Source organism: Grus americana, chromosome 20, assembly GCF_028858705.1.
Source record: "Grus americana isolate bGruAme1 chromosome 20, bGruAme1.mat, whole genome shotgun sequence".
NCBI classification, from domain to species: domain Eukaryota; kingdom Metazoa; phylum Chordata; class Aves; order Gruiformes; family Gruidae; genus Grus; species Grus americana.
In genome coordinates this window covers 8,830,090-8,845,796 of record NC_072871.1, presented here as the reverse complement: position 1 = coordinate 8,845,796, position 15,707 = coordinate 8,830,090, and the positions used below count along the sequence as shown (strand labels likewise).

The 15,707-nt window shown below is 37.9% G+C and overlaps 1 protein-coding gene across 14 annotated transcripts in view; it reads right to left on the bottom strand.

Moving 5' to 3' along the window:
* Nucleotides 1–15,707, bottom strand: part of DENND1A (DENN domain containing 1A) — a 213,603-nt gene that overhangs the window by 94,714 nt on the left and 103,182 nt on the right. For all 14 annotated transcript variants that reach the window (XM_054848877.1, XM_054848881.1, XM_054848878.1 and 11 more), the window contains 2 exons: nt 12,720–12,820; nt 3,256–3,301 (listed from right to left, as the gene is read on the bottom strand). In XM_054848877.1, coding sequence (XP_054704852.1) covers nt 3,256–3,301; nt 12,720–12,820 — 147 coding nt within the window. The remainder of the gene's footprint in view (nt 1–3,255; nt 3,302–12,719; nt 12,821–15,707) is intronic.

Below are 15,707 nucleotides of genomic sequence, written 5' to 3'. Positions count from 1 at the left end.
TCTTCATCTAATATGAATTCAATTAGTTCCGTAAGCAAGATCCATTATTCATGTGATAGCTCCAGCCTTGCTTATCCAACAGCTTATAAACTTTTAGCCTTCTTTGAAGTCACTTTATGGATTGCTAAATGGAAATCTTATAAAGAATGACTAAATAGGTGATGATAGAAAAGCTGAAAAATAAGAGCACAAAACACAGCTCTATATTTTCGACCAAGATTTTCCCTCATAAATCAGCTGGAGCCCTCTGACCTATAACAGGAGATTATCTTATCTCACTGGAGAACATTTCAGTCACAGCAAATTAGATTTAACAGTCAATGGATATGCTTGATATTTTAATCATAAGAAAAATTTGTCATTTTCCATTAAAATAACTGCTCCTTCTACAGAGACCCTGTGTAACATGGGAAACTGCAAACTAACTTTAAGATACACAATGGTTTGGAAAAAATCTTCCGAGGTAAGAGAGATGGTGTATTTTGTTTAAAATCATTAACACTTCTGCTATACTTCTTCCAGAGGACCCATTCCAAGACAGGGATAGCAAAACCCCACAGAAACAGCACTAAAGCTAGAAATTCTATTTTTTCCTGCATTCCAAAGTCACCCTCCCCTTTACACCACCGTTTGCTCTGCACAAGTTTAGGCTTCCACTAACATTTATGCAACAATGACAGATTCTGCAATCGGAGCTGGTGGAGCAGAACCGTGAGCCTATATATAACTGGAATTACTCCCGCGGGGCTCTACAGTAGATAAAGAGTCCACCTGTCTGAACTTCAGTAGAAGACTGGGGAATTAATCCCTTATCCTGAAACTAGAACAAGTGGATTAACAAAACCTTTCAAAGATCTGTTTGCTGAAATTTCAGCATGCGATGAAAAATGAATACTGGGTAGTGACAGCAGTTTTTACTTGTAGTCCATAAAATTATTTTGATATGGAAAAATTAATACATTGTCTTTTTACAAATACACAACTGCAAAATCATGAGAAAAAACACTGTTGCTAAGTTGTTATTCTAACAAATAAAACATACAATTTTATAGCCAGATGTGAAGAAAAGGACAAAGAAAGTAATCTTTCAGCACCAGCAACAGGCAAAGATGTAACCTCGTAATTGTCTAACTCGTTTGACAAATGTCACCTTTCCTTTGCCCAAGGCACAAAGAAATTACGCGATACTTGCCAACAAACAGATACAATAGCCCACTGTGTGATTTTATTTTATTTTTCAATGGAAAAAAACACAGTTAGCTGGAAGATGCAATTCTATCTGGAAGTATTCAATGTATCCTTAAGAGCAGAGGGAGGAGAGAAGACAGTTTGTTTTATTTATTTAATTTATTTCATAAGGCACTTTGAATAACTGTACTTTGCCAAAGTGTGTCTGGTTCCAGAATCTCCGGCTATTCAAAAGCCATACTGGATTTAGTACTAAACAGATTTTTTCACAAGTTACTAAAATGGATGAAAATTGGCTTCTCCAAGAACAACTCCTTTTTCTGAGTTTTTACAGATGGAGTTTGGAAGGCCTACAGAGCCCTGCAATCTGAAAAGCTGAGACAAAGGAAGAGGTAATGGGTTTATGTAGCAAGGCAGGAGTGAGACATCATGCAAAGCAACTCCAAGGTGTAATTATTAATTAATTTTTTTCTATACCCATTGCCAGGCTAACCACGTAGCTCCTTGTGAGAAAAAATACTTGTGAAAGCTGACAAGTATCTGCATGGAGATATTATTCCATCCTCTACCAGGTCTCTTCCTTCTTTCTCAAATAGATAAGATACCATAATAAGCACGATTACCTGGTACAATGATTACCTGGTACAGATAGAGGGCAGAAAATTTCTTGATCAACATGAAAAATATGTGCTTGGCTATTTCTTCCTAGATATTACTTCAGTCCTGTCTGTGCAGTATTCAAGGATAATTATCAGAAACCCCTCTAACATAAGCATATGATATGCAAACAAATGTACATGTTGACTTTTAAAATAATTGCTTATTCACTAACACATTGTACTGCAATTCTGTACTTTATTTAGCAATATAAAGGGCATAAAAAAAATCATCTGTACCCATGATGGTAAGGGAAAAAAAAAGAAAAAAAGATTCTGCATATTCCATCTAGCTTCTCATGAAAAAAGTAACTTCGAAAAGTATTTCACATTAACACTGGAAAAAGGGGGAAGTTCCATAGCATACTAGTCTAAGTTTTAAGACAGACATAGAGGATCATTATTGCATACAAATGTCCTAGTGAAAGAACGTGTTTGATCAATATTTCCAGAGAAATTACACATTTTTATGGATGATATAAGAACAAATATTCTAGTAATATGCATTATTTTACGTAATGTAAAACTCAGCTTTGTAAGCTGTTCTGTACCCTAAACACCGAGCCTACATCCCCAAACACAGGCATCTAAACCAGGGACACACGTCAATTAACTTCCAAGGGCATTTGCGACTCCCCCTCGTTCCACGCTGCCTGCTAACTGAAGAGCCCACACAGAGGCGATGCTTTTTGGGCAGGAATACCTCTTCCCACATGGAGCATACACGTTGTTCAGCCTTCCTGTGCAAAGGGGCACAATTAATAAGGACTAGGATTTTCATAGGTCTCTAAATGAGTAGCTTATGTTGTCCTCCAGATACTTTTGAGGAAAGCCATCAACTGTTTCACCAGTACTGGAACCAAAAGCAAATGTGCTATTTCCACTTTTAGAGATTTTTAAAAGTCACATGAATTACTCTGAATTGTTTATATGCGAAGCTTTCTGTGAGGGCTGGTTTTCTGCCAGCTTTGTGTTAACATTAACAGCAAGTTCCTTCTTTTCAGATCTTTTGAACATTAAAAAAATTACAATCTGTCTGCAAAAGCCTAAAAGAGAACTGTAACTGTCAACATTTTGGTTTAATATCGACTCTGCCTTTGTGAATACAGAGTCGAACTAAGGCAGTAAGCTGATTAACTGAAGCAACAGGATAGAGAGGGGAACACAATGTGAGCTCGCCACCGACTGCTGAAATGCAAACAGAAAGCCTGCCCAAAGGGTACAAGGCGTCAAATAAGCCTCCCTTAAGATTTAACATCACCACGTATGCTTAACTTCAATTCTCTCAGCACTCCCAAATTAACAGGATTAGTTCATTTTTAAGCATATGAATAAATGTATAATTGCTTGCAGAATTTGGCTCTAAATCATAAAACTATATATATTTTCAGAAATGGTGAGAAAGACTTACCTCCATCAAACTTAAATGTATTCCAATGAGGTAGGGCATCGGGGCACTGCAAAGAGGAAAAAACCCAGCTTTACATTCTCATAACACTGGATTAACACATATGACTTATAAAATTAGCCACAGGAAAATACCGGATGCTGGATTAGATTTTGCTTTAAAAAAATAATATACATATATATAAAAACAAACCACATGTGAAGAAAATGTTATCCCATATTTGAAAGACTTTTTTTACAATGCAATATCCTATCACCACTGTAAGACTAATTTTTCTTGACATCAGAGTTTGTAAGTGACTAAGTTAAGACAGATACATAAGGCCAGCTATAAATATATCTATAATACCGGGGTCTTTTAAAAACAAAACAAAACAAAATGTGTTATTATAATTTTCAAAAACATATCCAGACTTTTTCTAAGAGTATACTTCAGAAAAATTGATCCTGTTGTAGTGTTAAGTGGTTAATTTAATGTATACATATCACCTGGTACAAGTTTTAAATCCTTTGAATATGGGTCCAGACACAGTTTAAATAAATTATTTTTAAGTATAAGTCTTGAAGTGTTTACATTTATAAAAGAAAAACATAAAAATTACTTTTGAAGATTCTGATGAACCCCAGAGTTACTGGGATACACGCCGATACCTTTATTCCCTTCAGAACTCAAAACTTAAAATAGACCAGGAGGCTCTTGGGCCAAATCCATAGCCTCAAACACAGGTGTGATACAGAATCAAGGTGTTATCAAACAGAATGCTGACACCTAAGAGAAAGATTAGTCTTTTCCATCGTCTCTTCCATGACGTTAGCAAACACCAACACGGACTGTGTAACACAAGAAGAGTACTGAATGGAAGTTGTATCTTTGTGTATCCAGTATTTCTAATATTAAGTTTATTGCAGAACTCCCACTCAACTCATCAGGGAAAGCTTATATTTGCACTGCTTATTAGAACACATCAAAGAGGGTGCCAAAGCTGCTAATTGCAAATATGGCATATACTGCCTGTTAAACGGAAAGCACACAGACAGACACAACTTTTAAAATAGAGCCTCATTTCATTTTGGATACAGAAGCTCAAAGAACTCATTTTCAATTTCAGATGAAAAAACGAGAGAAATGTCACTGTACTGCCTTGGATTAAAATACCTTCCATATTGCTTTTATAAACTGGTGCCTACTGCTCAGTAAGAGAAGCACAGTGCTGAAAAAAAACTACTGCAAGACACCAGACCAGCAAAAATCACTCTGCATCTCATTTTCATGAGAAATACTTTTTAAAAAATATTTATTGATATGCACATTTATATTTATCATGTTTATTAATATACCACCTAAACCTGCTACTCTGTTGGATGCTGTACCAAGAGATGGAAACAGCCTCTGCATTAGACATTCCACATGAAAACACCTTTTTTTCCTTTCTGAAGACATTAAACACATATAACTTCCAAAAAACCTTCCAAGTTCGTGGCAGAACACTGAAGTGCCATGTATCACACCACATCGCATCACATCGCGTCACGTCACATCACAGCTTACTGAGCTGCTTTGGCTGGCAAGAATGGCCCTGCCCAGGTTTCGCACTAGACAGCCCAGAGGGACTCTTACATCCTGAAGGTTCTGCTTCCTTGGGAATTCCACAGATGAGACCCAGAACATACATCCAAGTTCTCAGAAACTTTCACCATACAACATGATATACACTTATTACATATGGATTGCTGCTCAACTGAGGAGTATTTTTATTTGTCGTTTTGCATGTTTTATTTGCGACAAACGCTATCTCTTTCACCCACATCACTTCATTTCCAATGGCCACATTCCAGGAGCAAGAAAATACCCAGTAATTTTATATTCAAAGTATAAACCATTGGTTTAGCTGCCAGCTGCACAAATGCTCAACTTCCCTGTGTGCCTGGATATGCTGCTCGAGACTCCTCCAGTATGCACTGAAATGAATGTGTTTCTAATTAAGTAGTTGCATGAACACGACAGCTTCAATCTCAAAAATACAAAGTCTGAACCTCGGCAGGAAGTCTTAAGCCTGCAAATGTCTCATCTAGTGGAACCTTGGCTAATGTAATGAAAGGAAGCAGGAAGAGTGCAGTATTCCAGAAACCCAGCCATTTATTAACGTGTCCAAAAGCAGAGCCTGTCACCAAGCACAGGAAAATCTGAACCTGTAAAAGTTAATTAACTGTATCATGTCCATCTTTCAATCCTCCAGTTTATCAACAAAAGAACAATAAGAATGCCTAAACCCTTAAAACCATGCACCCCCAGTAAAATTTAAAGGAATTACAGGAAAGGTACAGCTTAAGATCTGTGGATTAGCTTCAGACACACTGAATCTTCTTTTCAATTTTCTAGTGGAAGACATTACATGTAAACGCAATCCAGCATATAAAAATATTACACGGATTGCATAAAGGCTACAGTAACCCGACTTTTCGCAGTGTTTTGAAAGCTGCTACTTCTTTAAACTCGCATTTCTGAACATTAAAGGAGCCAGTCAGGTGCTTAATGGGCTGTACAGTGCACACACTTGGACAGGCAGGAGGAAGTGGGAGGAACAATTTGATACTATAGAACTACGAAGAGCAGGTTTAGCATACCCACTGATAGAAAAAAATAGCTCAGGTTTTGCTGATCAATATGAAAAAGGAAACTTTGAAGCAGTAATTTGTTAAAGTATAATGCGCTAGCTTTGCAAATAGGTGTTTTTTGTGGTAGTTTTATGAATAATTGCAGATATTTCTGCTAGGGAACAAGGTAGAGCACGAAAGATGACATCGGGTATTTCTTTGAGAAACATTTGGATCATGGGCACTGGGACATGGCACTGGTGCACAGAACGACAAGCAGACACGGTACACGCTATGAAGGGCTCAGGAAGATGAATACCATGACTGATGCAGAAGAGAAGCTAGGGAAAGTAGAAGATAAATGATACAGGTTGATAAAACCATACAAAAATAATTCCTGAAAGAACTTTTTCAGCACATATAAACAATTGCTTGGCTTACAGAAGTCAGAGGGAAAACACCGAATGGTCAGAGCTTGGGCAAAGATGCCTGGAGCTATAGAGATGAATGAGAAAGGCCACATTTCAGACATGAAGCAGAAGAAACACCCACCATTTAGCACTGGGTTAGATCTGAAGACTAACAAAGAATTTCCCAAGTTATAGGAATATGTGAAAAGATATTTAATCAGTTTTATCCACAAAAGCCATTGCTTGTAATGACTGAAAGGCACCAAGAGGAATGCCAAAGAGGAGGCATCGACAAACATCCCCCCGGAGAATCAAGGAAAACAAGCGCAGGTTGTAGTCTGTGTGAAAGGTGGCAGGCGTGGAGAAAAGCAGATCTGTGATGCGTCCATGGAGCACTTGTTTTTGAAGGTGCATTTGTGTGAAATTTGTTTATTCAAAACTGCTTTAAAATAACCATTACTGTTCATCATAAAAAATGGACCTTAAAGTGTTTTCTCCATGGATAACAAATATCAAATTATCTGAATTTCTATTTTATCAAAATTCATTTTGCTTGTCAGAACTGACACTATTGTTCAATGACACATGAACAGCAAAGCAAAAGCAAAGATATTTTAAGGATAATTCACTGTGATAGCTCCTTGTACTCCCAAAAGTTTAACCAAGCAAACACCATAAATAACCTCAATAAAATATATTTCTAGTAAAGAACATAAATATTTCTAATAAAATCTACCAGAGAGATTATATTCTTCTGTCATCACTCATCAATCTGACTGAAAAGGAAACACACCTACAAGTAAACGTTGACAGTTCATGTCAGGCTTCATAAATTGCCTTTAATCAGCATTTTTCTCTACCATGTGTTAATCATATGCCATTACTTAAATACTTGGCCACCATCCTGTAGAAGGAACACCGTGTGCCTGCTCTCCCCATTCAGAGCACACTATAATAGTTCTTCCTAACTCCCATTCAGGTCCTGAGACATGAAACGCTCAAGCAGTTTTTAATATTTTATCAGGTTAGATGTGTGTTTCCAAGACTTTCAAGTGAACTTCAGAAAGACACATCCCCTGTATAAACAGAGAAACACTCCGCACAACCTTTAATCCTTCTGGGACCCACGACAGATTAAAGACTGCCCTTCAGACCAGTCTTTACCTACTGCTTGACACTTTATCAGTCCTGGGGCTTCTTACAACCACAGCTACTAATTACTCAAAGTTGTTTGATGGCAGCCAATATCCATTAAGTGCAAAATTAAGAAGTATCAATTTCTACTGTGCATATTTACTGCTTAAACAAAACGCCTGCCTAAGTCTTTCGGAACAAAGAGAAAGGTTATTGCTCCTCTTGTGCTAGGCTGGTTCCCAATGCAATCAGCATTATTTATAATCAAATGAGTTATATAGGTAAATATCAAATCATTAAAGTAGCAACGCATAAGCATGAATATGGATATTGTGGACTTAATGGCTACATATTGCCCATTTATTACAGTTGCATTTTTACAATTTCTTTAATTCGTTTCCTTAGGCTAACTAGAGACCTCTTAATTATGCTCCCAAGAGGTGGGCAACTGCTAATTGGAAGAGAAGCAGGTGAAATAGAGGGACATTTCCTCTTAAGTGAAAAAAAAACCCCATGCTTAAAAAATACTGCGATTCACCAGAAAAAGTAATGTAAAACCCAAGGATCTCAAAAAGGTTGATAGTTTACAGCTACACAGGGATTTGTACCATTTTGCTTCATTGTTCCAGGAAAATTGTTCATGTCTTGATACACAAATACTGACTCAATGTGTCGTGCTCTCACACCAGCAGTACTTTATGCTCGAAGGTAGTCTCCTGGTTTCTCTTCAGATTGCTCATTGAAATGCAACAGAATTCAATCCAAAATTTATTGGGGTAATTGATGCAAATTAGAAACTTGACTGCATAAATTGGAATGATGCAGAAAACATACAGCTAAGGAACCAGAAGAGCAACTACAAGAGCTTTTAGTGAGTACACAGATGTACCAGGCTAAATCAAAATGCCTACCAAGAGGCTCATGACGAAGGAATCATTGTTTCCCGAGCAGCAGGAGTACTCACCCTCCAGTTAACCCCTCCACCTACTTAAAGGAGCATATTGAACTATATGCAGATTCAGAAAACAGGTGAAAGGGAGTTAAAAAAACTCCTGGAGAAAGGGAAAACTGCACCAATAGGAACATTTGTTTAGCAGCTGTGCCAGGGTGCTCTAAGAAGGTGGCTCTCAGAATCTATTAATGTTGGCTGCTAAGCAGTCTATCTAATATAAAAGACTCTTTTAATCACCCTAGAAAATATACTGTTGCTTCTGGTAAAAGCCCACAGAATAATCCGAGTGACAACGCTCTGGGACTTAAGAGAACATACTAAGCTGTGTTATCAGGTCAGCAAAGACAGGCTTTTCTTACAGGCTAATTTTAAATACAGACACTGAGAGCAAAAAGGAAGAAAACAGACACAGTGGGAGTGTTTTTATGCCACGTGAAAAACAAACTGGAAGAAGTAGGGAGGAAAATTAATAGACTGCTTCTTTCACATCAAGAAATGTTGAAATTCCCAACAACTAAATAGATGGACAAGATCTGGCCAAATTTAAGTAGTTGTATGTGCTTGGCTACTGATGCTTGGTGGCAGTATCTCATTAACCAGTACTTTTGGCACCTGCTGGCATGTACTTTAAAAAAAACCAACAGAAAAAACCAAACAGCAGTGCTTCATATGTTTCCTCTGTTGTTCTGTATTCAAAGGAACAAGCAATTGTGCATTAAGGTGTGAAATCTAATGATAGGATTCCCACCAACTTCTAGTCTCCTCCACCCAAAATCTTTCACTGGCCTGAAAAATATATCAGAGAGTGGTACCTAATTAAAAAATAAAAATAAAGGATAGCAGTCTTCCCCTTGCTTCCTCTCCCCACCCCCCCTCAATTAATCAAAATGATAGGGATCAGATGACTGAAGTCATTCCAGATACACTTACATGGTACTACACCACTATTATTGGCTCAGCATCCCTAGTACAAAGAGCAAGTGTATCGAGAACAAACATTTTGCAGATACAGGCTTTTGGCATTTTCAATTCTGTGGTTAGGTACGTGAATGAGGAACGCAGGTGAACATAAAGTTTAAAAAAATCCTTTCAAGAGGGAAATGGGAAGAAAATTACCCCTCTTCTGCATTATATGTTGAAAAAATTAGCAAAGAGTAAACTGAAAAAATGAGAAACCACAGTGTTTTGGTGTAAAATGTCAATAAGGGACAAAATGCGATAGAAAAAACTTGAGCTTTAACAGCATTAGTGAAATGGATTCATATTGAGCACATTTGTGGTAGAGTTGCCATTCACTTGTAACAACATCAAACCACCCACCTTTTCCTGCCTCGCTTGGGAAAGCGCACTTCTCAACTGCTAAAGGGAACTCTCCACACCGAGCCTGGAGTTTCTCTTACATGAAGTTGGCCAAAAGGATCTTCGAGTGGCAGGAGGAGAGTTAGTCATTATACCTGCTCGCTCCCTGCAAAGAGAGCTATTCTACCTGTTTGCAGCTCTGGAAAGATCCAATAGGTGTTGTGTCCTCTTTCCCTCCCCAGGAAATACAACAAAATTTGAATTTCACAACCATGGAGCTGTCAGTAGATCAGTTGGGACCTTAGAAATTTCCTTTATATGAAAAGTTTCCACTGCAAATAATCGCAGGTGGAATATACCTTTTTCAAAAATGTTCAGAGATCATGAGTAATACAGACTATATTCCCTTCTGTGATTTCAAAAGAGCAGGAGAAGATTCAAAAGCATCATACGGCAGAGTCAATAAACACAGTCAACTGAATGAACGTGATTTTTGTATTCATAAGAACTGAAGAATTCTCATTACTTTAAATTTTGTTTCCATTTCAGCTCTTTAAAATTCTTATGTCACATTTGCAAGAGAAACAATTAAACTGTTTTATTTTAAATAATCTCAGGTCATTTCCCTTAAGAGGCAGACACCAATAAGCAATAATACCGCCTTAAAGTGGAAAGCACAGAGCTGATTTCTCAGTCCTCCCAGGCAAAAATGACGTCTCTAAGTTCACATGGTTACCAAATAGATGGACTCTATTTTGAGAAATACATTTATGGCACATAAATTATTCCTAAATTGACTTATTCAGACAATTACAGTGCATGTAGGTACCTCTCCAATTAAAGTTCATATCTGGCTAAGGCGATCAGTTGTATTTGTGAGCATTCAATTACAATCTGCCTAATAATTATACATTTTTAAATCATACTTTTCACACACTAGCTGGCTCATTTGTTGTATGGACAGGGTGTTACACCATGAAAGAATTCATTCAGTAGAGCTCAATGACTTGTGTCTTTATTTCCTTGGGTACACTGCCCAAGTGTTTGCTTTTTGCACACTTCTGCTCCCAACTGCGGGATGTGGACTTAGCCCCTTTTAACATGTCTTTGTCAGAAAGTCGATGAATACCTAATCTTCAAACCCAGCGTAAAAGCCTCTTGTGGTCCACATCGTTGTCCTGAAAACTCCTAGCAGCATGTACCTGAAGAAAAAGCTGGCAGCAGCCGCCTTCATGTGTTAATTACACATGCGAAGCCCATTATGCAGAGAAAGGGCACCCGCTGGCAGTGCAAATGACTAGAATCTGCCCTTCCTGTGCAGTGAGTAAATTGAAGGTTCATTTCTACAGGAGATAATAGTTTTTAGATTCCATTCCGTGTATCTTCGACATAGGCACATACTTAACATTTAAATCATCTGTGGAGGAACAAGCTTCCTTTAAATCTACATGTTTCAGTTCCTAGCACTTCACTTAAAAATGCTAGTTATCCCGGCTGGTTCCTTACTCTTGCTTAAACGCAGAGGAAACGTCACATGGAACACTATCACTCTTAAATACCCAGCCGACCTCCACATTAAGAGCCACACTTAAAATACGGTATCATACGGCACAGTAAGTTTCAGTTTGTTTTTTTCTGAGAAGCTCTTTTTAAAATACTTGGGGGCAGAGGGAGGCTGTTTCTATGTTTGCAAACCATTCCCCAAAGTGCATTAAGCACCACGCTCCCACAAACATTTCTGCCTCACACAAGGCCAGCCAGCAGACCTTGCCAGAAGAGACAAAGGCATTGAGTCCCTGAGCCTTTCCTGCATCCTTCATCACTTGACTACATGACCACGCAGCAGCAGATTCACATTTTCCTTGTGCTTTCCTTTAACTTCCAAGCTTGTAGAAGCCTCTCGGTACCCTTTACATCCCTCAGTTTAACTCCAGCCAAGCTTTGGCCTCACTAAGTCCATCCCTGCGTGCCCAGGCAACAACGCCACTAACTCTCTAACAGGGCTTGAAAGTTTAACTTCTCAAGGAAGCCAAGGGTAAGGCCACTCTTTCTGGGCAAACTTCATCTCTCCGCTACGTACACAGAGGGAATTAAAAAAAGGGCAAGTCACACAAACTGAGCGTGGGAAGCAGTAACTAACAGCTGAGCAACTAAAAGCAGCAGCATTTTAAACTCCCTCTTTGTTAATTACTCAGAGCACTCATTCACCACTCCTGTGCACAGCAAACGGGAGAGATGATGTTAGGGCTGATTAGGCTAAACTCTTGGACTTTGCACTAGAAAAGAAAGTAAAAACTGAGAGACTGTTTGAGGGGCGCTGCAGACAGGCTTCTGAACTATTAACCACGGAGTCCAAGACATACGCCTAGAGACATGCTAATCTGGAGACTCAGCAGTGAACAAGGGGGCTTCTCACCCACCCAAACAGTGTGGAATCATTACAGAACAGGTTAGAAGGAACCTCAGGGGGGCAACTGGCCCAAGGCCACTGGTAAAAACAGAGTCAGCTTTGGCATTAGATGAGGTTGCTCGTGGGCTATACCAAAACTTGTCACATTATGATAATGAGTAAGTTTTTGAAAGGTTTATATTTGTTCCCCTAAATAAGGTAAAGATCATGTTGTAAGCACACACCAGTAACAGAAGATGACCACAGGAAAATGAATAGCTTTCCCCCGCCCCCAGAAGTAGATCAGGAAAGCAGAAAAAAGAGAGTACCTCCTCCACTATGTCCTCTACCACTGGAGTCTTAATTCAAATGTTAACATTTAACACAGATATGCTGAAAACAGATTTTAATGACACAGTATCTAAGTTGCAGCGTTCCATAGTAACCACTCATATTAGAGTATTTCAACAAACTTATAGACAATTATATCTTGCCATGAAAATAAATTTTTTTTTTTACTTACTAGGTTCGTTGCTTCCTTAATATGCCTATATATTTTTAGAGTAACAGTTGCATCATAAGAGGACTTAAGACTTACTATACAGAAATGTGAAAACTGTTGTGAATCTAAGTGATATATATATATATAAAATATATATACATATACACACACATATATATAGCCTTACCAACAGTAGTCCAATAGATGTGGGGGCAGAACAGGAATGTAGACATGCTGCCAGAACATCGGGTAGAGCATAGCTGCAGACCCATGAATGCAGGCAGTTAACTGAAAAACACATATTAAAACAGGATCATAAATTAGACAAAAACCTAGCATAAAGATATAAAGTTAGAAGAAAAAAAGTAAAGAATCAATTCTGCTTTCATATCAACATGCTTTATTACAAAATATACAGTGTTTTTGTTAAAAAAAGGGTATTGGTGGGTGAAACATAACTGGTTTATGGTGGTTGTCATTTGACTGACTGTAAACAGCTGAGAACATGATTCATTCAATGAACAAAACCTGAAAAGAACACCCAGTGTTCTATAAAGCAACAGAAACATGGAAATGAAAACAAAAAGGGAACTAAAAAATAGTAAAGGCAAATCTCTCAATCTTGGTAATTACCATCCATTAAATATCATAAAACTGCATTGAAATTATAACACAAACTGAAAAAATATTTGAGCTGAGGAAGACACAGTGTGAGTGGCATGCGTTTCATACTAAACTCAGTGATTACACTTTTAGTATTTAATAGGAATTTTTATCTAATTGCCCCTCACCAAATCACTTAATCCATTGAATTTCTCAGTTATATTTTTAAAAAGTCATTCAGAATAGTTTTGATGGTGGCAGGTACCAAATGAAAAAGATCTCAAAGAGGAAACACAGGTGCCACTCAAGCTGTGGGGAGAATCCTCACAGAGCTTTGGAGGAAATTACGTCTCTCAATCCTATTTCAAATGATAATTAATAATTTGGGAAAGAAGATAAGCAGGATATTTGTCACATTCACTAAGGATATTAAAATGGAGAAGGTGGTAATCGTCAACAAGGAAATCTCAGCAAAAGCTCTAGTCAAAATACTGTAAGAGGAGGATGTGAACACGCAAACACACTTGGGAAAACAGATAATAAATAAATAAGTTAGAACACTCCAACAAATAGACACATACAAGGAAAAGACTAAGAGGTGACAGGCAATCACATCCACGCTGACAGTGCTTTGCAGTTTAGCATGTCTTTTAATCTCAAATGATACCCAGCACAAGCACTACAATGTGTTTCACTTGTGAGACACATTTTGAAAACAATACTCAACAACACCTACCAGTTACGTGAAGGTATGATGAAATAAAGCATATAATGCTTGTCTGGACAATAGGAGGAAGGAGAACACTGCTCACAAATACCGAAAAAACAAATTGTAAAGGACTGAGGTCTTTGTGGCGGCCTGAAGTTGTGCAAGATGAAACTAAGCAAAGACAAATAGTGACATTAATCCTAATTCAGGTAGATGTAGTGTAGCCTTAAAAAAAAAATAGATGACCCTCATTATTATTGTTTCCATCAAGATAGACTACTGAATTATATACCACTTCATAGGGAACCCACGACTGACAAAGAAAATGGTCTAGATGAGCTAACAGAGTCTCTTAAGGCTCCATGTCAGGGAAGATCAGCTACAAGTCTGGATCTAGTTTGGCTTATGTTCAATACCAAAGCCTTTATCTAATTCCAACGCAGTTTCTGTAAGTAACAGAACCCGGGTTTCTGATTAAAATACAGGTCATTAGGCAAGAAAATGGAAGACAGGCACATATTTTATGTGTTATTTTTAAGCCTCCGAACAATACAGATCTGGATGAGCACTGAGAACGCACCAAGGAACATGGATTTTTGGGGAGAATTCCTGTGTTCCTCTGCAGTGTCGTTCAGATAAGAATCACAGTGAGGTATGGGCTTTGCGAGCAGGTGTTTCTCAAAAGCAGAAAAGTGACTATAAAGATGAACCAAAATATGCTTTGCAATTTACAGCTCAAAATAGACACGGGGTTTTAAAAATAATGTAGAACCTAAGACCCAGTATGCCAGGTGTAAACCGATACAGGACCTAATAAACATTTCAGACATAAAACCCCTCGAGTTTAAAAGCCAGAATTTTAAGCTACGCCTTGCACCTAGTTGAGAGATATTGTTATCGTGGCTAAAATATATGAATAATCTGTCTGCTTAATAATGTTTTTGAGTTCAAATTATCCCTATCACCTAATCAAGGAAAACCTAAGAAAAAGAACAGACTACTAAGACAGATCAAAAATCCCGTCTCCCACTATTCTGTCCAACAGTGGTCAACACAAATTACTAAAACCACTGATGAACACATTCATCAATAAAATTGGTATTGCCCATTTTCTCCGTCCCCAGCAGCTTGCAGCTCACACTTCATGTGCCAATGAATTCAAATAAATACATTGAAAAGTGCTGCCCTGTCTCTTCATTTTGAGCCTGTTCCCTCACAGTTTCAGTGTGTGCTCTGAGTTTTGAGCATTTTGAGACAATAAATAAAAGAATCATCTCCTACTTATCTTCTAAGGGCCACACATGATCTTCTACATTTCTATCAAGTTCTCTGCCTCCTCAGTACCTTTACCAGGCTGAGTGAAGAGCTCTAATCTATTCCACTTTCCCTAACTGAGAGATTATTTTGTGTATTTGCTTGTTCTTGTTACCCTTCTCCATACTTTTCACTGTCTTACTTTATCATTTTTTATTTGGAGCAGATAAGAACTCCTGCAAAAGTCACAACGTGGGCAAGCCATGAACATACCTAGTGGCATTATGCCCTCTTTTTTTGTTCTCTACTCCCTTTATAATAATTTCTTGGCTTCTAAGCCTTCAACTGAGTAATAAGCTGGCATTTTCATAGATCGATCTCTCTCTCTTTTTTTAAAAAACCTCCAGTATCTCTTTCTGAGTGGTAATAATTACTTCAGTTATTCAGACCATGACTGCTTATATAGTTAAAATTGTTTCATCCCATAAGCATTATTTTATATTTATCCATGCTAGGCAACAAAAATGACTGCTACAACATTTTCTCCACTTTTTAAAAGCTGTTTTTCATGAGGACATTGAACAGGTTCCAGAATAGAGCACTGTTGGA